This window comes from Mastomys coucha, unplaced genomic scaffold (assembly GCF_008632895.1).
Source record: "Mastomys coucha isolate ucsf_1 unplaced genomic scaffold, UCSF_Mcou_1 pScaffold3, whole genome shotgun sequence".
Taxonomy (NCBI): domain Eukaryota; kingdom Metazoa; phylum Chordata; class Mammalia; order Rodentia; family Muridae; genus Mastomys; species Mastomys coucha.
Genome location: NW_022196909.1, coordinates 41,458,232 through 41,483,483, shown reverse-complemented (window position 1 = coordinate 41,483,483; position 25,252 = coordinate 41,458,232). Strand labels below are relative to the sequence as shown.

General features: G+C 48.5%; 1 protein-coding gene across 12 annotated transcripts in view; it reads left to right on the top strand.

Moving 5' to 3' along the window:
* Pcbp3 (poly(rC) binding protein 3) overlaps window positions 1-25,252 on the top strand; it is a 220,614-nt gene that overhangs the window by 163,519 nt on the left and 31,843 nt on the right. For all 12 annotated transcript variants that reach the window (XM_031348496.1, XM_031348495.1, XM_031348494.1 and 9 more), the window contains 4 exons: window positions 16,433-16,587; window positions 17,821-17,844; window positions 18,709-18,741; window positions 19,469-19,585. In XM_031348496.1, coding sequence (XP_031204356.1) covers window positions 16,433-16,587; window positions 17,821-17,844; window positions 18,709-18,741; window positions 19,469-19,585 — 329 coding nt within the window. The remainder of the gene's footprint in view (window positions 1-16,432; window positions 16,588-17,820; window positions 17,845-18,708; window positions 18,742-19,468; window positions 19,586-25,252) is intronic.

The following is a 25,252-nucleotide window of genomic DNA, read 5'->3' as shown; positions in this document are numbered from 1 at the left end:
AAAGTTTGGGGCTTTGAACCTTATTTTTTGCTTATGCAATTTTTAAGTTCAGAAGTCTACATTTATATTTTGGCAAGTGATGACTATAGAGTTTAATTTTCATCTCCACATCTATTTCTTTGTCTGTCACATACACTGACATTTAAAAAAAAAAAAAAAAAACCCAAGCCAAATGCATCTGAAATAAATTGAAGCAGCAGTGACTGAGGCTTTGGGGATTAGGCCGTGAGCGGATTGAAGCCAGAGCACCTCTGGGACACTGCTGTCCTGAGGATTAAATCTAATCCTGAGCCACTGCACGCAGGAAGCGGGGCAGCTCAGTGCGGTCACGAGGCGCGGAGGCTGAATCCTTGAGCCTGCCTTTGCACAGCTCCCAAGTGAGTCAGCCCAACTTGGACGTTGCCAGAGCCTGGCAGATGCCCTGAGGCACACATGGACAGGTGACACCTCCAGGATGCCGCTGCGCTGTCCGTGCACGTGGCACGCAGGTCCCCGGCAACCATGAGACTTGGGTGCAGGACTCTGTAAGTGGGAGGCAGGGGTCTTAGGCGACTTTTAGGACTGTAAGCTCTCGCTCTAGTTACCGAGCCTCGAGTCTGTGGATTTCAGCAGCCCTCATGGGCCTAGATCACAGGCCGCTTTCCCTTGGGTTCAGCGAGACCTTTTCCAGATCAGTGCTGCCAAGAGGCCAGCCGTCGGCTCGCTGGGGCTTAGAGCCTTAATTTGATCCTGTATTATAGCTTTTAGTCACACTCAAAATTTCGGTTTTCTCTTTAGGGTTTTTTTTTTTTTTTTGTACCTGTTATGTTGCTTCAGATTTGTCTAAATTTCCTTTTACATTTTATTTCTCCAATGTGTTATCTTGCATTTTTCGTTTACTTTGTGTTACCTTTTCTGTGCGTCACTCATTTCCCTTTACTTTTTCACTTCTGTTCCTCGTCGTTTCTGTTTGTAATCGTATTTTCACCTCAGTCTTTCATCCTCCTTTTATAAGAAAAATTCACTTAGAAAGATTCTTAATGATCTCAGTTATATGTTTTCTGATTTCTTTTATTTTATCTGAAGTAATAGGCATTTTGCAGGACAACAGTGAGATATTACTGCCCAGACCTTGTGACACAAAGAGATGACCTATCAAGCTAATTTAGCTTGTTTTTTGTTTTTGTTTTTCTACCAGGGTTAATCATGATCAATGGTTTTTGTCTGTGTTGATGGATGTGGGTTCTAAAATCGTTAATGGTTGCATCCCCGGGGCCTGGCCATGAACACCCTCCTGGGGATGCTGGGCTCTATGTTCTTCTCTTGCCCAACTTTGACCTCCATCTTCATGCAATCTTGGCACCTGCTGTCCATTCCGCCTGCAGCCTCAGGAGAACCAGACTGCCAGGAGCCCTGGCCTACAGTGTCAGTTCCCTTCCTTATGGGGCTGATGGCCCTGTACCAGGCCACTGTCAGGTGTGTCACCACACTGCCCACCATGGACAAGCTCCCTTTGCCCTTGGCCTCATTCATGCATTAAATAGGCAGTGACCCGTCAGCATCTTTTCCCACTCTGCCCTCCCAAGAGACTGAGCTAGGTCTTAGGACGGGAAAATCGGCCTCTTGGCACCTCTGGCACTCTTCACATTCTCTGAAGAAGCTTTCTAGGCAGGGGTCAGGAAGGTCTGCATTGCATGGCGCATAGTTCTGAGGCAGGAAGGACATCCCGTCTCTGGATTTGGTACAACGTCACATGTGGCTGCCCTGTCCCGTTATGCCTCCTGTATACAAAAGTTCCTCAACTAAGAGGAAGACCCTCTTCTTAGTATAGCCAGCAGTGGGCCACCACAGGGCAGAATGGTTATTCCTCAGCGTTTGCTGGGCCACTTGGGCACAGAGTGTGCCATGGTCAAAGAGGCTCCTCCAGACTTCCTCCTAGTAGCTATGGGGGATGCAGCACATCCAGGTTAGGCTTTGGCCCTCGGATTTAACAAAGGAAAGAGGCTCATTCTTCCTTGTGTTCCCCTGTAGTTTTTTCCTTAGGAAGGGCAGTCGTACTTCCTGCCACAGGGACAGTGTTGCGTTGGAAATGGGAGGGACCCAGAGTCCATCTTGGAACAGAGCCCTTGTGACACTCTGGGAGCAGGGCCCAAGATTTCTTTTCTGTGGCACCATGTTAAGGAAGCGAGCACACAGTAATGGGCACAATAAACATCTGTTTCATCAGGCAGCAGCGAGACTGCCTAGCAGCTTCACGACACTTGACGTGCCTCTTGCCCAGCTCAGCACATTGTTTGGGTCTTAAAGGAGTCAGTAAGAGGCAGTGCTAAGGGTGGGGCCTCTCATCCTCTGTGGCCCAGTTCAGAGACACCACGAGCTGCTGTGCATACTTCCTATAACCCTTCTTTCCATGGCTGGTTAGGATTTATTTCTCCTTAAAAATCTCGTTTCCTGCTTCTCACGCATCTTCTCCTTCACTAGATACATTCTGAAAAGCTTTCTTGATTCCCGCACTCTTACTATCTGTGGTCCTTTGTTTTGATAGTGGCCAGAATTTGGAGTTCTTGGTGTTTACTACCCACCACGAGTAAAAATAATAGCATGGACACAGATATGAAACCAGGCACAGACGTAGTGCAGGCCGTTTGTGCTTTAGCGAATTATCTTCCCCAACTTATCCAGCTATTCCCTCTGGTTTGGTCTGGTCAGCGATACAGTGAATTATATTCAGTGCTTTTCCATTATCTGTGTGGGAGCACCACTCTGCCAGATGGGTGTCCTGTCCTAGTACCCACATCGCGTCTTCCGTCTATGTCACTTTCCTACCCGCCCTGGCTGCATTCCTCACCCAGGTGTGGTGGGGACAGTGCCCCAGCACACGGCAAACATCTGTCCATGTTAGACATTGCTTCCTAAAGTTCGTGTGGCTACTGAGTTTCTTCTGTATTGGTCACGTGAGCAGAAAACCTGGTCTTCTCTTGCCTATCCACCCCAGAATAAACTTCACAAAGGCATCATGTAACATCAGTCTACTTATACACTGCTGAGCCAGCACCCAATCATTTAGTTTAAACTATCAGTTGTCATTTCTGCCTAGCCCAGTGTTTCTCAACCTGTGGGTTGAGACCCCTCTGGAGTTGAATGACCTTTTCACAGGGGTCACAGAAGGCCATCAGAAAGCGCAGATATTTACGATTCGTAACAGTAGCAAGATTGCAGTTATGAAGTAGCAACGAAAATATTTTATGGTTGGGGGGGTCACTGCAACATGAAGAACTGTATTAAAGGGTCACAACATTAGGGAGGTTGAGGACCCCTGAGCTAGGATCGGATCTTAGCTAACACCCATGGCTCATTTCATTGTTTCTCCAACGCCCTTCCCAAGCGAACCCACACTGGAACACAGTGAGGAAGGAGCGAGCATCCTCATTGTGCTGCCGCTTTCCAGCTCTTCCTGTTAGGATTTTAGTTTATTAATTTATTAACGGATGGCATGTATGTCAGTGCTCATGTGTTGTAGCACGTATGGAGTCCCTGTTCTCTCTTGGTATTCTGTGGGCCCCCAGGAGATGAGGGCAGTGTGGCCTTAAGCCTGCTAAGCAGTTTTGTTGTAGTATAGTTATCCTGGTGGTCACATGCTGACGTAGATGGTGACTGTGAAGTGTGCTTCCTCTTAGCTGTTGAGGCTGACCAACTTTTGAGAAACAGCCATCCCTCCACATCCCCTGGGGTATTGGTCCCAGATCTACCCTACAACTCCTCACACATGTCCCAGAATTCCCCTGATGCTCAAGTCAGATGGTATGGTATTTGACAGAACTTTCACATGCCTTTCTGTGTGCTTTAAATTCATATCTAGGTAACTTAGAATGCCTAATGCAATATAAATGCTCTGTACACAGCTGCCATATTGTGTTATTGAAGAAATACAATTTAAAAAAAAGTTCTGTCCACTATCCAGGATAGAGACAGTTCTTTTTTTCTATATATTTTTTTTAATCTGTTGGTTGAATGTGAAAGCCACAGACACAGAGGGCCAACTATACTAGTCATACGGTCAGCTTCTTCATGATGTGTCTGTTCAAGGCTCTTGCCCCTTCTCCATGCGCAGCACAGAGATGCTCCTTGCTTTTGAAGCTTAGTAGTGTAGGCACATGTGGCAAACATCTGCCCGTGAACTGCTTTTCTCTCCATTGGCAGTGTCTGTGGACACAGAGAGTCTAATTCTAATGTGGTTCATCATCAATATCTGTGCTTTTGGATGGCCATACATGACCCCCGTGAATGGATCATTCAACCCCCAAAAGGATTGCAACCCACAGTTTGTGAACCATTTGTCTAAGGAGTCCTTTACCTTTCTTCGTACAATGTGGTATCCAAGGCACCCAGTCACTGTTTTCTGTTGGAATCCCTGGGCTTGGTCTGAGGGTAGACTCTAAGGGAGAGTGCTCAGGCCTCATGGTCCTATGACCATGTTCAGTTGACTGAGTGCTACATCCGGAAAGTCTAACCCCAGCTTGCAGATGTTGAGCACCGGTGTCTGTCTCTTACACCCTCCATCCCTTCATCTCTCCTCACACTCGCATGGGCATTTGTGTTGGGACTCCTAAACAGGGAGCCCTCTTACCTTTCGCAGCATCTGTTCCAGGTGGCAGCTGCCCAGTGGTGTTGCCCTGAATGGCGAGCTGCCTGCCAGTCAAGGCTTAAGTCGCCAGTTCATGTTGTATGGTGGCTCTCCTGCTACTGCTCTTGCCCCCAGGAATCTTTTCAAATGTGAAATGAATTTGCCTATAGAATTGACTCTATATCTATTTATCTCGATCTACATCTCTGTATCTATATCTGTAGATGAGTTTGAAAGAATTAATGTTCTCAGCTCTAATGATTTGAGTCTCTTGGATCCTCTTGGGTCTGCTTTTCTATGTAGAAATTCTGTACATCACTTTTCTAGGGTTATTCCCTAGATATAAATTTTTTTTAAATTCTTACAAACAGTATCTTTTTCTTTGTTTTGTTTTTTTGTTTGTTTGTTTGTTTTTTGTTTTTTGTTTTTTTTTTCAAGACAGGGTTTCTCTGTGTAGCCCTGGCTGTCCTGGAACTCACTCTGTAGACCAGGCTCGCCTCAAACTCAGAGATCCACCTGCCTCTGCCTCCCAAGTGCTGAGATAAAAGGTGTGTGCCACCACTGCCCAGCCCCAAATGGTATCTTTTTAAAAATTTAAATTATAGCCTAGGGTGGTATAAACATCTGTTAGCTTAGTCACTCTGATAAAATCCCTTATGACTGTCATCTGTAGGTCATTTGGGCCTTCCTGTGCTCACTTGTCCTCCATTGCAGTTTCCCGCCATGTTTGTAGTGGAAAGGGGCATCCACTAAATATCCCGGAAGGCTCCTCACATGTTACATATCTGGACACGTGGTCCTCAAACAGGAAGTTATTAGAAAGCTGAAAGTGCACTCAGAGGAGTTTTTGGACCACCCAAATCTAAGGTAGAGAGCTCTGCCACTTCCAAAGTAGCCCATTACATGCAAGTTGCCAACTCAGTGCTTAACTTCCAACCTGGTGTGGCATTGTCTCAGGATCTCTTGCTGAGAGCTATGTCTAAGCCTAGCTGGCCCTGGGTTCTGGTTGGCTGGCCTCCCTGCTCTGCAGACCCTGGTCCATCTCAGTGCATTCTGAAATCATCAGCTATGTCCTTAGGCCATTGTATATTCCAGATTGTAGTCCTGAGCTACACAGTAGCCTGCAGATCAGGTTAGAAGACGTGAGGTCTATTGCATGGTGGGTGGTCCCCATGGGCTTCGGCTGCTTCTGTCCCACAATGCTTCGCCCAGTATGGCCCCTCCTGGTCTCAGCTTCATTGTTCACAGATATCTTCCAGCAATAGTCATACTGGTCCTTTGCCATTGTCCTGGATGATATTCCAGGACCAATCCTGGCTAGGGGATGTCTCACCCCATCCTCTCCTTCATTTTCCCTGGAACCGTAGGAAATTCTTTCTACTTTCTGTAGAGTGCGGACTTTGACCTTTTTCTTCTAGAGCTTTTGCCTATAGGAAACATATAGGTCACGGATTTGCAAGACTTGACAGGGATCCAGTGTTGACTTTGAACCATGATTGTTTTAAGCTCTCCTAGCCCCAAGTCTGATTTCTCCCCTAAACTGTGCCCCACCCATAATTATGACTGTAAACTGCAGAAAGATGAGTGGTATGGAATGTTCCAGGATCTCTTTGTTGTGGGCCTATGGAAGGCCCCGATATGGTCGGGTTCCCGCTTTAACCAGAGGTTCTGGGGGAGATGAAGAGCATGCAGACAAGCTGCCACCTGGGGTGCAGGACACAGCGGTGGACAGGGCTTTGCTACCCCTTGAATGAGAGATTTAGCTCTGTGTCTGTAATGTCAGAGGATTCAACTCGGCTCCTATGCTTAGCCTGTCTCCACATTAAAGATAGCAGTATTTTAAAAATGAGGACATTTGAGAGAGATGTGGGTGCTGATGTGGTTTGCAAATTGGGGCACATTATTATTATTATTATTATTATTATTATTATTATTATTATTTATACTAGGACTTAGAACTGTCAGCAGCACTCATTGAAACCTGGCCCATTGCTCCAAAGAGAAGAGAACACCACAGGTTCCAGACCAGGCCATGACTAGCCCCCGCAGCAAGGCACAAGGGCTGAGCTCATTGCTCCTAGCCTTGTCACTTTTTGTCCTGACACTTGAGTGACAACCGAACAGGCTATTTAGGATGTTCTCTGAAATCAAGGTTGTATAAGTCCCGAGCATCTCTCTAATGCTAACGGTGACTGGCAAGAGCATTAAATTGCAGAAATCTCCCTTAGCCTGGATGGCCTCGAGGACCTACATCCATTGTGAGTCTCTCAGGGAGAATGAGGCAGCTAATCAGCTTTGTCGGCTTCTGCTGCCATGGCCTCATGCAGCCTGATGTGGGCAGTGAGCTGTTAAACAGAATAAATCAAATCTGTTTGCTTCTTCCCGTCCCGCATCCCTCCTAGACAGCTGAGGCCCTTGGTGCAGCCTGGACAGAGAGAGCACAGATAATGAGAACGGGCCAGAGCCACTGACCTTGACAGCCCTCACCAGGGTTGCATGGCTACAGATGTGTGGCTGCCGGTGCCCAGCATCACTGTCTTGGTGCGAGCTCTTATAATGAGGGACTCCGGGAAGTTGCACCCACCGAGGAAGTGATTGCTGGTGTAAGATCCAGGATGGCTGTTATCTATTTCTGTGTTTCCCCTGAAGTCTGCCACCCTTCTGAGAGACATCTTCCATCAGAACACTTACAATGTTACGGTCTCGTTCCTCCAGTCTGAAGCGCAGGTTAGGTTTTGAGCTGTATGGAGAGAGTGCATAATCGGCCTACTGGTGTTGAAGAGACTGCCCTGGAATCTACCTGCTGGCTGACTTCCTAGCACCTCCTGGCTCCATGTAAGGCAGAGGTGAGCCATTGAGCAAGGACAGGAGGTGTGTATGCACAGACTCACAGGCACCAAGCATGCTTGGCTGCTGTTGCTGAACAGTCACCCAGCCGTACAGTCGCCCAACAGTACAGCCGCCCAGCAGTACAGTCGCCCAGCAGTACAGCCGCCCAGCAGCACAGACGCCCAGCCGTACAGACGCCCAGCAGTACAGACGCCCAGCAGTACAGCCACCCAGCAGTACAGTCGCCCAGTAGTACAGCTGCCCAGCAGTACAGCCGCCCAGCAGTACAGATGCCCAGCAGTATAGACGCCCAGGAGTACAGACGCCCAGCAGTACAGCCACCCAGCAGTACAGTCGCCCAGTAGTACAGCCGCCCAGCAGCACAGCTGCCCAGCAGCACAGCCGCCCAGCAGCACAGCCGCCCAGCCGCACAGCTGCCCAGCAGCACAGCCGCCCAGCAGCACAGCCGCCCAGCCGCACAGCCGCCCAGCAGCACAGCCGCCCAGCAGCACAGTTGCTCAGCACTTCTCGCTCCAGCAGCATTTCCTTTACTAGCATTTGTTAGCTTGAGTGCTATTTGAAAGAATGATGAGGCAATTTGGTTTTTTTCAGAATTTCGCTATAGTGTTTCTGGTTATAAACCAATGTTTTGCCATTTTTACTCAGTATAAAAATTAAAGGAAGGTTTGGGCTTTTAGTCAGAATGTAGCCCAAGCTACCTTTTCCTTCGTGACCCACTGTGCCTTCTGGGAAGGACGCGTAGAGCAGCTTGTGCAGAGCTGAGACGTCAGGGACAAACCACTGGGTTCCAGCCTGGACACGGGCAGCTCTGCCCAAAGGCCAGAGGCCGCGCTGCACTTGGATCTGAGCAGGAGAGAGGGAGACTCTAGCACTTGCTTTCCTCTCCTTTTTATGAGAATTCTGCATAGGCTGTCCAAGGCAGTGATGGCTCATAGGTCTAAGCACAGAGGAAGGTGAGAGGAAGGCCCAGGCCCAGGGTGTGAGGACTTCAAGTCACGTCTCTCTGCCTCTGTCAGCTCATCCTGGCCTTGGAGGCACATTCAGTGGCCAGCAAGAGAAGACTCTGGCTCTCCCAGAGGATGAGCTTGAGAAAGTGACCTCTTACTTAATGTTGTGCGCAACTCCCAGGATGAGGCTCTCTGTATGGGTGGGTCTGGTGGCATGCAACACAGCAAAACCTTTCATAAAAATAACCACGGGGAGTGACCCTCCCCCTACTCCCTCCCCCTGCTGTGATAGTCTGTTGTGCTGGGTGTGCTGGACACTTGACAGCACATGTCAGCACAATGGAATGGCACTGTCCTGCCATTGGGACTGTAGCACCCAGGAGGCCCTGGGCCTGGCCACCTGGAACTTCCCCCTAAGATTTATGCAACATTTACGGTCATATGATAGTGCTAGGAGGGTCCACAGGTAACATTAAAATGCCAAAAAAAATCCATGATCTCGACCTCTGGAGGGAGAAATGATTGACAGATACTGACCAAGGATGGCCTCATGACAGATTGACCAGACTTCAGGTCCTAGGAGCCGGAACTCACCTTTTTTGAAGTAAATATAAAGGCGAAACATCACACAGGGAATACGAGGTATAAAAAATAAACATGCGCTGGGCAGTGGTGGCGCCCACCTTTAATCCCAGCACTTGGGAGGCAGAGGCAGGCGGATTTCTGAGTTCGAGGCCAGCCTGGTCTACAGAGTGAGTTCCAGGACAGCCAGGGCTACACAGAGAAACCCTGTCTCGAAAAAAACAAGGTAACGTATTGTGTGGACTCAGTAACAGAATAGAAGTAACAAGGACCAGTCTACGGTGTGAAGACAATTGACCCCAGTAAACCAGGCTGATGGGTAGAAAACAGACGGGAGAAACTGACCAGAGTCTGGGTGACGGGGCAACACAAAAGATCTGCATAGCTGCTGTACGTGTGGGTGATTCACGTAGTAGCTTGCAGTCTGCGTAATATGCTAATGTTTTAAGGCCTCCTCATTTGAAATAATTGAAATCGTAGGAAATTTGCTTTCTAGCCAGAATGGAATTAAAATGTTTGTCAGCATCCAGAGCCTTGAAAAATCAAAGCACGAACCTCTACATGATGTAATGGTCAAAGAAGTACCAAAGGAAATTGATAGTTTGGACAATAAAAAAGTAATGCATTAAAGTTTATTCAGTCCAGCCTGGAGAAAGCATGCGGAATGCTTCTTTGGGAAAGAAAGGTCAGGCACGCTTGAGTTTCCAGCTGTGGAAATTTCAAACCAGAGCAACCACGCAGAAGGAAGGAAATGATAAACTAGAGCAAGAAGCCAATGAAGTCAGGGACGAAACCAAGGTGTTCCCATTAGAGCAGTTCAAACGAGAGAAAAACAGTCTTCATGTTCAAGAGCTTGACAGAGTCCCGTAGGGTTTTATTTTAGGGGTTAGGTTCATGACAGTTTTTCCGGTCCTGTTTACTAGCCTCAGGAGGACCCCCTTCCCTTCCTCGGCTTGCCGCCTTCTCATGGAAGCGTGGCTGGGACATCCGGGTTCTGACTCCGCATGCTTTCTCCTGCCGTGGTTGATACTGTCTCCCACAGAACCCCAACACTTCCTCATTGTACCCTGACCCCAGCGAATTGTCAGAGAGTGGGTGAAGCAATGAACAGGTGAATGCCCAGGGGAACCATGGAGACATATCAGTGATGATTGGCTCACTACCTCATGGGTACCAAAATCCAGCATCAAGTATAAAGTAGTACAGTATCACATATACTATACGTATATCCTTCTATGTATTTTTCCTCAGGAGAGTCACAGTACAAGGGTACAGTGCAAAAGTTACATAGTTTTTATGCCGTCACACTTGGAGAGATGACAAAAAAATATCTGTATGTGTTCAAGCCAGGTAAAACTGTTATGTGGGAATGTTCCAGCTGTGTACTAGCGAGACTGAGATTCCCTGAGCAGCAAAGCCCAGCAGGATGTGGACACAGTATGCTGCTAGGCATGTGGCAAACTCAAGTCTCACCTTGGAGAACCCTTTGGGGACTTCCAAGAATGAGAGGTTTCAAATAGCAGTTGGTTAAATCCAAGGATGTGGGTATGGGGAGCCATATCTAGTCTTGGATGTGCATGAATCTCAAGAGTGGAGAACATTACATTCTGATTTCAGAGTGGTCTACGAGGTCACAGAAATTGAGTCAGGTTCAGCATTCGTGGTATGTATTCCCTGTTCCTTAAGTGTGCTCTGAGTTCCTTTGGGCCAGGAGGAGGATTTGGTGGTGAGTCAAGGCAGCTGCTGGCATCTGGGTGTGGTTTTAGTGATTCTCTCAAAGGCCTGGATGTTGTTGGAAACTTGGTCCTCAGTAGATTGATGTTGAGGTGATGATATCTCTAGTAGGTAGGGCTTAATGCAAGGCAGTTGAGTTATAAGGACCAGCACTATGAGGGACTGATGTGGTTCCTCCAGAGTTAAGTCTCTGAGAGCAGGTTGTGAAGGGAGGCTACCCTATGTTCTTAGCTGACTTTGCATGTGGCCATTTCCCCCTTCTGTCATATGTTTGAGGCAGCCAGAGGCCTGCCTCACCAGGATGCCAACTTATTTTGCTGTTGGCACTTCCAGCCATCAGCATCGGGAGCTGGTAGGCCCCTTTTGCTTTATAAAGTGCCAGCTCGGTTATCGTGTCACAGCAACACAAAGCAGGCCAACACAGAGAACATGAGCTCTCTGCCTGCACAGTGGGCAGGAGCACGTGATGGGGCTAGCCCAGTAGGCTCATCTACCCATTGCCGCATAGACTTACCATTTTTGTGGCGAGCTCATTCACTACAAGCCAGTTCAAGAGTATAAAATTGTGAATTCTAATGACCATGATACAAAATTAGCAGGCATTTCTCCTCTCTGACACTTGGCATGCTTTAACTGGAATTTCCCAATCCCCACTCCTCTCTTCTATTCTCTCCTTCTTTGAGTTCAACTTTAAGATTTCACATGTAAGTGGCTTTGTGCAGTTGATTTCACTTTACACAACCCCATGCAGGATCATCCATGTTGGACTGAATGTCATGTTTTTTTTTTATGGCAGATTAGCATTCTATTGTATATATGTACAATCCTTTTCTTCTTAATCATGAGACATTGGACACTTAGATCGATCCCGTGTCTTGTACTGTGAATAGTTCTGCAGTGCATATGGAGGTGCAGATGTCTCTGACATATTAATTTCGTCTCCTTGAGATCTATGTCCAAGAGTGGCATTTCCAAGAATTTCCGTATTGTTCTTCATAATGGTCGAACTCATTACAGTTCTGCCAATTGTGTCCAGAGTGCCCCTTTCTCCCTTCTTAACAGTGTTTAGTCTCTTGGTGACAGCACTCAGGACACAGCTTGAGGTGGTCTCTCCACCTGTGGTTTGCTTTTGCAGGTCCCTGACTCTCATTTTCCTTCTGTTGAGAAATGTCTACTAAAGTTCCTGCCGTCCTATCCTTCCCCATCTTGTTATAAGGTGTCCTGTCTATTTTAGCTATCCTCCTGCATCAAAGGTTTGGTTTATACACCTCCCTTCCGCCTGCATCAGAGGTTTGGTTTATACACCTCCCTTCCGCCTGCATCAGAGGTTTGGTTTATAGACATCCCTTCTGCTTGCTAATTGTTTGCCTTGCGGGGCGTAGCTTTTTACTTTGATTGAGTCCTGTTATCTGTTTTTGCTTTTGTTTCCTATGCTTTAGGGAATTATTTAAAAAAAAAAAAATCATTGCTGAAACCAATGCTACAGAGCTTTTCCTAGTGGTTTTCTAGTTTCAGATCTTTCATCCACTGTTTTTGGTATGTATGTATGTATGTATGTATGTAAGTAACATGTTATGTGTTATATATATATACACACATATATATACACATGTGTATATAAAACACATTTATATAACAACACACATATATACATATATAACAGCATATTTTATATGTGTGTATAGATGTATATATGTGTGTATATAACATGTTATATATTATACATACATATATAGCATACATAAAACATGCTATATAACATGTATATAACACATATACACATATAACATATGTGTAAGTGTGTATATGTGTATGTATATATGTATATGTGCGTGTATATATGTGTGTGTGCATGTATGTATATATAATATGTTATACATTATACATACATATGTAACATGTGTATATACAACATACACAAAACATATAACATGTGTATACATAACATCCATAAAACATACAACATGTATGTAGCATATATATATATAACAGCATATATATGCATGTGTGTATGTGTATATGTATATATGTATACACACAAAGGCATAAGATAAGAATCTACTTTTACTCCTTAGCATATGGATACTCAGTTTTCCCAACGCCTACTCACTGAGGCAGCCATCACTTCCCTCTAGACTGTGCTCAGTCTCCTGTTGCCAGCGTAGGGGCGGATACTTTAGTCTTCTGTCACTTTTAAAATTCTACCATTTGCATTTTATTATTGAGCTGTTAGGGCTCAAGCCTGACATTTCATTTTTAGTTTTCTGATTATTTTCTCATTTATGTGACTTTTAGGATTTCCTCCTGCCTTCCTGGGAGTTAAGCTTTTTTAAAAATTCCATTTTGATTTGTTAATAATTTAGGACATCATTTTATCAGTTTGAAGGGAAGGTAGAAAAATTTCCTTCCTTTACCCTGCCCCAAGAGATATGACTCATATCAGACACTTCAGTCATTTTCACTTAAGCCATTAGAAATAATTTTAGAAGCAAAAGAACAAAGGCCTGTGATATTTACCCTCACTTAAAAGTGCTCTTCTAAAATTATGATTATCAGCACATATTAATTATACAAATTAGTGTGGCAGTCCCTGTGGTGAGACCATATGTGTGTGTGTATATCAATCCTGTCCATCTCCCTTCTTCCATCTTGACACCTGCCTTCCCACTTCATATGTGCCTGGTTGGTTAGCTCCTCCTACCACCACTTCTTTTGAGGAAACTTCTCTCCTCCCCCACCTCCCGATGTGCTCCTGGGGTGGAGCACAGATCCCAAGGTTTCCTGGTTTCCCTTTACCCTGGAGCTCTCTCTTCTCCTTAACTCCCCAAAGCCTACTTCCCTGGACCCTGCAGTTCTTCTCTGGCAGCCTTTTCCTTCCCAGCACCTCCATCTCAGGCCTGCCTGGCTCCAGTCCCTGATGGGAGGCCATGACCTGCCCATTCTCTGCTATTCCATGGTCTAGACCCCTGTTCCATCATTGACAGTTTATGTCTGCCATGCCTGTTCTTTATATCTTTTATTAATTTGGTAAGGGTTTTGTTTCTCTGCTGAGCCAATGTCTTCTCGTTGAGCAGAACGTATCCGTGGGCTAAAGAGATGGCTCGTAAGTGAGAGTGCTTACAGTGTAAGCAAGCATGAAGATCTGAGATTATATGCCAGCACTAGCAGAAGCTGGCTATGGCCCCATGCTCCCTGTAAACTCAGCTCTGTGGGAGGTGGAGAGAGCTGGACCTCCACAGCTTGCTGGCCATCTGACTAAAGAACACAAGTTCCAGAGACCCTGCCCCAAGGGAATGAGGTTGAGAGTGATAGAAAGAATAGCCAATGTCCTCCTCTGGAGGCTGTATGCCCAGTGCATTCATACAGCACCACACAAAGAATATTCCTAGTTGTTCAAGGGAGCATTTTTAAGATGGCTGCTGTACAGATGTCAGCTAATATTAATGTCTCTGTCAACTTGGGATTGGCATCTACACCTTGCCCTTCATCCACTTTGAAATCTCTGTAGGTCTTGGCATGACAGGTAATTTTCTGTTGAAATCAGAACATTTAGACATTAAGGGCTTAAAGCTCTGGACCTTGTTGAAGCCTTTATTTTAGCTAGTGGGAAGCAAAAGGTCCATACTGCTGAGCCAGAACTCAGTCCCTCTCTGGCTTTGCAAGACAACATGGTCCGTTCCTGTTCTCTCCAGCCTGTACTGCTACCATGAGCCAGGACTCGTTGCCCCTGGGATTAGAGCCCAATGAGGGCAGGAGGTGCCCAGAGCTTAGCTCTGCTTTGAGGAGACTTTGGCTGGACTAGGAGATGCATGCTGCTTCAGGGTATAGCCACACTGAGTGCCTCCTACAGATCCTTTGACTGAGGGAGCAGACCCCTGGCTTATCTCTTCCCATCAGCAGCTCTAGATTGATGCTTTTCTATCTCCCAAGTCTGAGAGACTCCGACCATCTCACCTGTTCTACAGGACAGCTCCTCACTCCTAATCTACAGAGAGCATTTGTGCCACCGCCTCTGTGTGTGCCTCTGTGTGGGTTTGTCTGTGTCTGTGTCTGTCTTACCCTCTGATGCAGAAAGGCACTGGCCCAAGTGACTGATCACTCCTGACAGCCCGGAGCCGAAAGCACCGGGGGCAGGCGCTGACCTACTTTCTCCTTCCTGGGCTGGAAACATTTATGTAACAGACAGCCACAGGGCCTTCCTGTCTGCATGATGGGTAGGAGATGCCCCAGACTAGCCACAGTGTGATCCAGTTTATGGCCCCTTGCAAATCAACCCTAGCAGAAACAGGGCTTCCTGTACAGAGGGCTTGGCTTGGTTTATCACAGGGTGTCTGCATAGACGCGTGTCACTTGGTGCCACTTGAGTCTCCTGAGCCAGATGCCTGTTTCCCGCTGAGATCCTTCCTGATGAGCTCAAGCTGGGGTCCAGCAGTCCTTGGGGCCTATGCAAATGCCACGCTCAGCAGAACTTCCCATCTGCCTGTGCTTTTTTTGCCCAAAGCAGTTGAGCAGCCACATAAGTCATCAACTTCCAGAGAGCTGCTCAAACCCAACCCATAGAGCTGAGCTCCTACACTCCTGGTCTGTCTTGGCTTCTCCTGCTTGCCAGCTCCAGGGTATCTCCTGAGAATGGACAGCTGTGTCTCTTGCTTTTAGAAATAGTACTGAAGCCACGCCTTCCCCCCACCCCCACCTGAAGCCACTCCCCCTCCATGCACTTCCCCCAGCCTCCACTGCCATCTTCTAGGACCTTCCTAGTGTTTGTGCTCGCCTAGCTAGCATTGCTGGTATTTCCCTGAGGGGAGGGAGCCATCCTCTTTCTTGCTTGCTGCTTCATAAGGTACTGTCCCAACCGGGCAGTGATGGCGCACACCTTTAATCCCAGCACTTGGGAGGCAGAGGCAGGAGGATTTCTGGGTTCGAGGCCAGCCTGGTCTACAGAGTGAGTTCCAGGAAAGACAGGGCTACACAGAGAAACTCTGTCTCAAAAAACCCAAAAAAAAAAAAAAAAGGTACTGGTCCAGTGCCTGTGGAGAACTCAGTAAGGAGAGCTGCTCACCAGGAAGCCCTGATTCCAGGCCACCCACATGGGTACATCATGTCACTTTCCACAAGCACTCTCCTGTAGCTGTAATCTCTGCCTGCAGATAATAAACTGACATCCTAATTTAGCCCTGTAAAGCTCACCATTAGCAGTTGTGCACAGAACAGCACTGCGCAGGGAGAACATGTTAGCTTTAGTGGGAGAGCTGCAGCCAGAGACTGAAGTCACGTTAGGGAAGGTTGCCAACACCTGGGCATAAAGGGATGTGGGTATAAGAGGCTTTCTAGATGGCTGATGGCAAAGACAGGCCCTCAAGGGGGCAAGTCACGCTGACCTAGAGTCTGCTCCCTCCTGTGACAGGAAAAGTAGACAGAAGAAACACTAGAAGAAAGGAGGCTGGCCAGGCTGGCTAGCATAGCACTGGCTCCCCCTAAGAACTTCTCGAGCTGTCTGGCTTCTAAGTGGGGCATCCTTTATGATGGAGACAGTGGAGTCTAAAGGGCTTAAGTGATCTGCCCAGGGTCACGTGGTTAGGACCCAACTCTGTGCCTCTCCTCCTATGATGGTGACAAGCATACCCATTGCCCTGGAGGCTGAGTCACTGGAGGCTAGGACATGGTTCTAGGTCCAAAGAAGTGTACCTGTGGTCACAACTGCACCTTCTTGTTCCAGGTGACGCCATCTGGGCCCCATCCATCCTTCCTCACAGTGCCCTCAGCACCTTAAGCCACCACCCTGAGCTACATTTTGGAGGGAAGATGGAATCTAAGGTCTCGGAAGGTGGCCTGAACGTAACCCTGACCATCCGCCTACTGATGCATGGAAAGGTGATGTGGGCTGAGGTGGGGCCGAAAGCGGGGGTGGGGGGGGTAGGGGGGTGGAAGGGGGCACCTGGGATCTGCTCCATGCTTCTCCTTAGACAACACAATCTCGAACCCATAAAGCTCTTGCATGTACAGTCCAAATGACACCTTCCTCAGAGCTACTCAAGACTGGTTGACCTAACACCTGTACCTTTAGACCCCAGTGCCTGACTGCTGCAGGTGGATGCTGTCCTGATAGCCAGGAGTCACACCTCCCCTCCTGGCCCAGCAAGACAGGTGCCCTTAACCTGGTGCCCTGTTCTCTCTTCTTCGACCCTGAGAAATCTAGCTCCCAGCTTCTGTGCAATATTTCCAGCCACCTGGCCAACAGTTCTGGAATATCCAGCTCCCCAGAAAGCATGTCCCCTTACACCCGGACATTCCTTTTCCTTCCTTCTTGTAGCATGTCCCCACATGGGACTCTCTGCAGATTAGCCCATGCTTCCTATGCTGGGAGTGCTGCACAGGACCATTCCCTCCTCTTGTTTCCTGAGCCCATGCTTTGCCCTCCACGTGGATCAACAGCAGCTCCGGCATTCCGAGGGCTTGGTTATAGTGGAAAAAGGAGGTCAGACTTGGAAAGAGGTTATTATTCCGTGGCAGGAAGTCAGGTGGCCCTGCCCCAATCAACGGACCATGGTGGAAGCTTCCTGAAGCTGTCCTGTGGGCTGGGACAGGCTAGGGCCACTGATCCGGGTGATCATATACCCTCCAGGGACTGACATCCAAATACAGAATGGTGGTGGCCAGGCCAGGGGCTTCTCCAAGTGTCCTACCTCATAAATCAAGGTGGCAGTGCTGTGTTCTCAGGCAGGGGCAATTGTTTCCTGTCTGTGTCAGGGTCTCCTTAAGGCCTTCAGTGCAGAGGTGGCTGACTCTCCTTGTTTATGTAGAAAGCAGGTGACTGTCTGCCTTGCTCTCAGGCAGTTGGCCGATCGAGCTCAACTCCCTCTCTGATCACCCGGGTCAGCTAGGCAGAGAGGAGCTGGCCAGCCCAATGCAGACGAGAGTTTCAGTTCTCCCATGGGGCAGCTATATGGTGCAGTGTTCTGGTGTACACAAGGCCCTGCCTCCACCCCCAACACTGGAAAAACTTGATGTCTCCCTCATGCCCGAGACACCGTTTCCTGAAGCATCAACCCCAGAGTGCCTCATGACATCATCTTTCTGTGATTCTTTTTTTTTTTCCCCTTACAGGAAGTCGGAAGCATCATCGGAAAGGTGATTATTGAGTGAATTCTGCCCTTCTCAGTTCTCTGTAAGGCTGACAGACAAAGACAGCCGTAGCCCCCGGTGCTGACTAGCCCCATCAGTTACACAGGCCCTGGCAGCCCTGTTCATGCCCCTTCCTTGCTTAACCTGCTGTCCTGTGACTCTTGTTGTTGGCTCTGGGTAAACCACGCCCTCTTCCTCAGCCCTGGCAGAGCCCCAGCCAATCACTTTGAAGCTTCCTCTTACCGCCTTGGTGCCTGGTACCTCTAGGTTTCAGACCTGGGAAGCATGACTGTCCTTGTACTCCCCTTTATACAACAAAAGCAAAAGATGCTTCCAGGGGTGGGGAGAGGGGTGGGGGAGTGCACTGGGATCAAAAGCCCTCCGTGTGAAAGAAGAGAGGCTGCCCTCCTGGATGCTATATTTTGGTTATCTCGTAACCCCCTATCTCGATAGGGGAGCGTCTAACTGCTCAATGTCCCAACTCCTCCTTAACCTTTCATTGGAAAGGGCTTCTCAGGAATCGTCACTCATGAGACATACCTGGTTCGAACACACTAGCTCCTGCCAGGCATCACCCCTGCCACTGTATCTGTAGCGCTCTTATAACAACGGGCCTGAGTTTGATCAAAGCTCACCCATGTGGCCAGCTCTCCCTTCCCATGCCTCGGTTTCTTCATCTCCTGGATTGTGGGGCCCAGTGAGTAAAGAGACCAGCTAGCTCATGGGGCCAAGCAAGGACAGGGAGCAGTCCAGAGGTAGGCAGCCCTCCACTAGCAGCTCGCAGCAGCCAGGGTTGGGCTGTGTCAGGCACAGGGGCCCAGGCTCTGTGCGCCTGGCAGTGACAGATTTCCTTCTGTGTCTCCATTCCAGAAAGGAGAAACGGTAAAGAAGATGCGTGAAGAGGTGAGTGTGCTCGGCCCTAAATGTTACCCCAGCTCCAGGTCAGGTTGGCCAGGCCCCAGGGGCGTGGGGGATGGATGGTACTGCTTGTGGCTTGCATGGATCTGCCCTTACATCAGGGATGCGAGGCAAGGAGGGGCAACCTCGCGGACACGATACACATGCAGCATCCAGCTTGTTGAGGGTGTCAGCTCTCCTAGGGACCATGGGACTCATACTAATTAACATTCTAGCCAGGTAGGGAATCGCAGCACTCGGGAGGCAGAGGCAGGCGGATCTCTGGGTTTGAGGCCAGCCTGGTCTACAGAGTGAGTTCTGGAACAGCCAGGGCTTCATAGAGAAAAGCTGTGTTGAAACAACAACATCCTACTCTGGTAGGGCGTGATGGCACATGCCTGTCACCCCAGCACCAAGGAGACAGAGTCAGAGGCCGAAGAACAGAAGTTCAGGACTGTTCTCCACGGCACAGGGAGTTTAAGGCCAGCTTGGTTACACGAGACCCTGTCTTAAAAGACAAGAACAAAACCTTAGAATTTCCAATTTGATGAGGGTTCCCAGCAAGGATTTCCCGGTTTAGAATGAGGGTTTCATTAGGCATTCTCATTCATTAGGCAGGTCTCATCCCTAGTGTCTGTGTCTGAAGTTGTCTGCAGGCCTGGAGAAGCCAGGCCTGCACGGAGCAGCTTTCCTCTTCTGCCAGCCACCTTTCTTTCCTCTCCTCTCACCTTAGAGTGGCGCCAGGATCAACATCTCAGAGGGAAACTGCCCAGAGAGAATCGTCACAATCACAGGCCCCACCGATGCCATCTTCAAGGCCTTTGCTATGATTGCGTACAAGTTTGAGGAGGTAAGGCCCTGGTTGGCACGAGCGTGCGTGGCCCGGTCCCGGCTGCATCCCGTTCATCTCTTGGTCTCACCTGGCTGAGGCACTGGCTTTGTGACAAGGCAGCCTTAGAGCTGTGGTCAGCTTCAAAACCTCAGGTGTTTGAACTGCCTCTGTCCGGCTTGTGGGGGCCAGGGTCCTTCCTGTTTCCTAAAGTTCACCCTTTGGGTTTCCCAGGCACCATGGGTAACCTCAGAACACAGGCCGCCCGCCTCCCAACATAGCTGCAGTTGTGTCTCTTGGGCTATGCTCACACCTCAGGGCCCGGCTGATACAACTCAGCTATACTCACTGCAGCGCCCCCGCGCATCCCACCCCCAGCCCCAAGAGTGTCTTAGCTGGAGACAGAAGTGCAGTTTTATGTTGGGATACACCCACATCCACATACATGTGTGTTCTCAGTGAGTTACTCTTCGTGTTTTTACTATTTCCATTTAAAGTTTATTCATACATGGTGAGGACCAAGCTGTCGAATTTTTTTCTGTCATCAATAAGGGTGATTAAGCCGTCCAATCACAAGGTTGGCTTTGTGGGTACAGGCAAAATGAGAACGGAAAGGCTGTATATGTAGAATGTAGAGCTCACTATATAGCAAGGGATCAGTCTTAGTCTTCTATTACTGAGGAAGGAGAACATCACATACTGGACAAAGGGAAGTCTTAGGGATGCCCTAAGGGGTGGCTGTGGGTACGAGAACGGCTGCTGCTATGTGAAAGTTGTGAAATTTACCATTGCCTGGTTGATAACTGTAATGATTGCTTTCCTTGAAGGAAGATAAGCTAGCCAAGGCACTGGGGACCGTGTAGGGCCAGGTATCTATGTCACTGATTGGAACACCATTGCTGAACTCTATGTCTCAATGGATAGAACCAGATTCCCCAGTGTTATCCTAAGCTCTAGGAATCAGTGGTACTCTGCAAGGTGGAGGGTCATGGCTTCTGTTTGGGATTATCTAAGAATCGAATTAGAATAAATATCTCCTATTCCAGTTTTCATAAATTAAGGAGAGATGAGGGAGGAAGGTATATTTTGAGTGGATGACAAGGGAGGGCCATTTAAATGAGAGGAGGAGCAATAGATACACCACTCAACTTCCGGTCAGTATAGTAGTCCACATACAAAGCGAAGTGCTTCATTTTACCTCACGGTTCTAGAGTTTGCAGCCTGTGGTGAGGCAGGGCTGCTGCGTGGAGGTTTCTGGTGGGAGCAAGCCATCCGTTCTGGTAGGAGCCCATGGCCTAGAGGAATCATCCACTTCAAGGCCAGGACATGAGAATAAGAAAGGGGCGAGGATCCCCCAGTGCCCTTTGATAGCATTCCTCAGAGGAGATAAAGTCCCCACAAGATCCATCTTAGGCTTCTACTGCCTCTCAGTGGTGTCAGCTGAGGACTAGGCCTTTCACACATGGCCATTCCGACGACTTCCTCACCAGTGAAGGTTTACCCTTAGCCATAAAGGCTTAGATTCATCATGCAGTACAAGATGCATTCAGCCCAAACTCCCAAAGCCCCCAAAGTTGTAACTGTTGTAACATCTATCAGCAGCCTGAGTCTCAGGGAAGAGAAAGGCAAAGTTCTGTGAACCCTTACCAAAAAAAATAAATAAATAAAATAAAAAAAAATAAAACAAGTTACATACTCAAGATACAATGTAGACATTCCCATTCCAGCCATTCCAGAAGGAGGGAATTGGGGTTAGGGGAAGGGAAGAGGGTGGAACTGAGCCAAAGCAAACAATCAAGCAGGGCAGGCGTTGAGTCCTGGAGTTACATGTCTGGTAATCCAGAGCTTCCTGTGTCAGGGCATGCGTAATTAAAGACGGGAAGGACTTGTATCCTGGTTGTTGTTGTTGTTGTTGTTGTTGTTGTTGTTTGGTTTGCTTGTCTGTTTTTGTCAAACAAAAGTCATTTGGGAAGTGGGAACCTCAACTAAATGCCTCTGTCAGATTGGCCTGTAGGCGAGTCTGTGGGGATCTTCACTTGATTTGATCACTGTGGGAGGGCCCAGCCCATTGTGGGTGGGGCCATCCCTGGCCTGGCGATCTGGGTTCTATAAGAAAGCAGACTGAGTAAGCCATGATGAGCAAGCCAGTAAGCAGCACCCCTCCATGGCCTCTGCATCAGCTCCTGCCTCCAGGTTCCTGCCTTAAGTTCCTGCCCTGACTTCCCTGAGCGATGGGATGTGACCTGAGAGTTGCAAGCTGGAATAAACCCTTTCCTCCCCGGGTTTCGTGTGGTCATAGTGTTTTATCTCAGCAATAGAAAAGTAACCAAGGCAGAACATAACTCTGCTACATACTGCCTGGGCTCCCATACCTTCCTTCGAAAGTTTGTTGGAAACCCCCGTGACCCTAAAGTTCTTGCATGCCTCCTACTTACAAACGCCAGCGAAGCCCGCCAGCTTGAGCTGTGGTAGCCCCCTGTGCTGCCATCCAGCGTTCTGGGGTTCTTTTCCTTCACCAGGAAAGAGATCATAGGTAGGCGGAATGCTGTTCTTCACCACTCGCCAGCAGTGCCCAGGGGCAGCAATCAGATGGGAGCAGAAACAAATGGTTCTCTCTAGTAGTAGGTCCTCCTGTAGACCACAGGCTCTGGGACACTTAACCCGGCAAGTGTTACAGTCCTGATGGCGGGGTTAGGTATCACGTGACCTTTGGCTATCAGCAGCCGTTCTCATCAGCCTGGGGTCTGAGATCCCATGGCCCTGAAGACGTGACAGTTGTCTGGAAGCTCTTCTGAGGACCAGTACCTGCAGGTTCGCTTCTCTTGCCCCTTCTAGTGCTTGCTCTCCCCTCACCCTGTCTCTGTTGCCGTCTCTGCCACTGTCGCTGTCGCTGTCACTGTTTCTGTCCCCTTATTTATGCCTCCTTTCTTCTTCCTTCCCTGGTCATTCCCAAACTTCAGCTGCTTCTGCAGTTAGCAGTGGCTGCTGCCTAGACTTGAGAACACAGGGAACATTCGGGAGCCAGGATGCAGCTGCAGCACCTGCCGCTGTAGCTCTGGAACTGGGCCCTGGGTGCAGTCAGGATCACTTAATCACAGGCATCCCTTCCTCATAGGGGCAGGACCCCAGTAAGCAATTGGGATCCTCAAGCAGCAAGGTGCCACACTGGTGCCACTGGGTAGATTCAGCCCAGTCGGTGCTGCCAGTGGGTGAGTCCCAGGCCTATGCAAGTGGCTCCTGCTTCAACTGCCAGCAAGTAGTTGCAGGCACTTTGCTCTGAGAAACCAGCGCCTGGGGCTCGGGGACCAGGCACCTGTCCCTAATAGGGCTGTTTGGGAGCTTGGCATTAAAGAGTATTGTGTCTGTGTGTGGGGTTGGGGAGGTTCAGCTTGTCTGTGGCGGCACTACACTGGGTCAGGTTCACCTGTCACTCACTGGACCTTCAATTGCCTGCCAGGTTGCTGAGCGGTAGAAATGGTGTCAGTGAGACTGGGCTCCAGTGGTGCCCACAGGATTGAGGCCAGTGCTTTCTCAGGCACAAAGCCAAAGCTGAAGGCCAGCATTTGTTCAGTGGGCAAGCTATGCCCATTGCCATGTTTGCCACAGCCACTGTGTTCTGCAGTCTGCTGTTGTCTGTGTTAGCCTGCGCTAGTAAAACTGGTTTTTACTGGGGGCCTGATGGTCTTAACACCAGCGGAGGCAACCCAGGAGACTCTCCAGTGAATCCTTGAGTAAGCCCGAGCCACCTGCTTAAAAACTGGAGGAGTGTTTGGACCAATCATGGTCTCTAAGGTTTGTATTTGGGATTAATTCCAACCTGGCCACTAACCATAATAGAATAGTGCATCCTCTCCTGACCAAGTTATAAGTAGTTTGTCAGGCTTGTGTCCACAAAAGGTCTGGGGTAGCTACTCAGACAGCCCTGGCCAGGGCTGCTCCTTCAGGAGCCAGGGCAATCAGCTGTAGTCTCTTGCATCATTCATTTCAGGGTGTCCATGTGTGTTGAGATGGCCGGTGCAGGTACAAGGCAGCCAGCTGTTCGGCTCATAGTCTTTTGTACCCAAGGCAGCTGAGATAGCAAGAGAATGTACAATAGCTTCTAATTAGGAAACCAAAATTTTCATCCCTAGTGATAGACATTAAAAAGAGTGCTTACGATAAAGTTAGAGAACTTATCATTAATACTGTCAGTAATTAAAAAAAAAAAAGTTTAGAAAGAGCTTTAAAAGCTGTCCAGTATCCAGGGATTGTGGATTCATCTCTTCTTTCTCATGTGGACACGACTTGACGGCGTCTAAGTACCCTCCTGGTGTAGGCTTAGGCCATCCTTGGATGGTCCAGGCTCTCTTCTTAAAGCCTCTGCTCTGGAAAAGGGCGGAGACGAGGATGCACTTACACACCTCGAGCCTGTAATGACAGCGGCCAGGCTGTTTAGTTCAGGCATCTTCTCTTTTGCCCTGGTACAAAGAACTTGTCTTCAACTCAGTGATGCTTAAATCTCTGTGGCCACTGTGTCACCCTTTGCTGTCCCTGTGAACACGTTCCTTCTCTAGGAAAAAAAAAAAGCAAAGTGTCCAGCTTTGTGCTTGTTTTGTTTTCTCCCTTCTGTACTAAGAAATGGCACCAGGGTCCTGAGCATGCCTGAGATGCTCTCTACAACTGAGTTGAAGTTAGCCTGCTTTTTACCTTCACTTAATTCTCATGAGAAATTTGGCTAAGAGCAGCCAATGTTACTCATGTCTCTCTCTCTCCCTCCACACATGCGTGTGTGTGTGTGTGTGCGTGTGCGTGTGTGTGTGTGTGTGTGTGTGTCTGCTGTGTTGTCCTTAAATCTCATGCCCTTTAGTCTCCGCCCAGTGGAGTCCTCATTTCTACTGCACCCTCATCAGTGTGCCCACCGAGCCCCGTCCACACTGATGCTTCATGAGAATCATGTCCAAGCTCCACCTGAGCCATTACATGATGTTTCTAGATTGGCTCTCCAAACTCCTCTCTTAAAACAGTTCTAAAGCCTCATAGCACTCTTAATGGTAATATGTAGCAATATCCTCAAAATCAAGGCTCACTGGTTAGTTTCCTATTAACAACTGCCTAAGATACATTGACTTCTAAAGAACAGGCTTCTTTTGGCTCATAGTGTCACGGGGTTTGCATCACAATTAAGTGTCGCTGTGGGCTTCTTTGTTTTCCTCATATTGTGGCAGGAATGTGTGATAAACCCAAGCCATTCACCCCATAACCAAGAAGCAAATAAAAGGAAGAAGGGTGAGATTGAACTCCCACACTCCCCTTCAAGGACACACCCCGATGATACCAAGGCCTCCCACTGAGCCCCACCTATTAAAGCCCCCACCACCTCCTATATTAGAGTTACTTTTCTTGCTGCTGTCGTAAAATATCCAACGAAGAGCAACTAAAGGGAGGGAGGGTGTATTTTGGCTTACAGGTCTCAAGTACCATCCATCATGGCAGGGGAGGCATGGCAACAGGAGCACGAGGCACCCGCTTGTGTCCCATCTGTAGTCAAAGAAGAGATGAGTGCTGCTATCACACTCAGGCAGTGCTGTGCTGATGCTCACACTCAGGCACTGCTGTGCTGATGCTCACACTCAGGCATTGCTGTGCTGATGCTCACACTCAGGCATTGCTGTGCTGATGCTCACACTCAGGCAGTGGTGTGCTGATGCT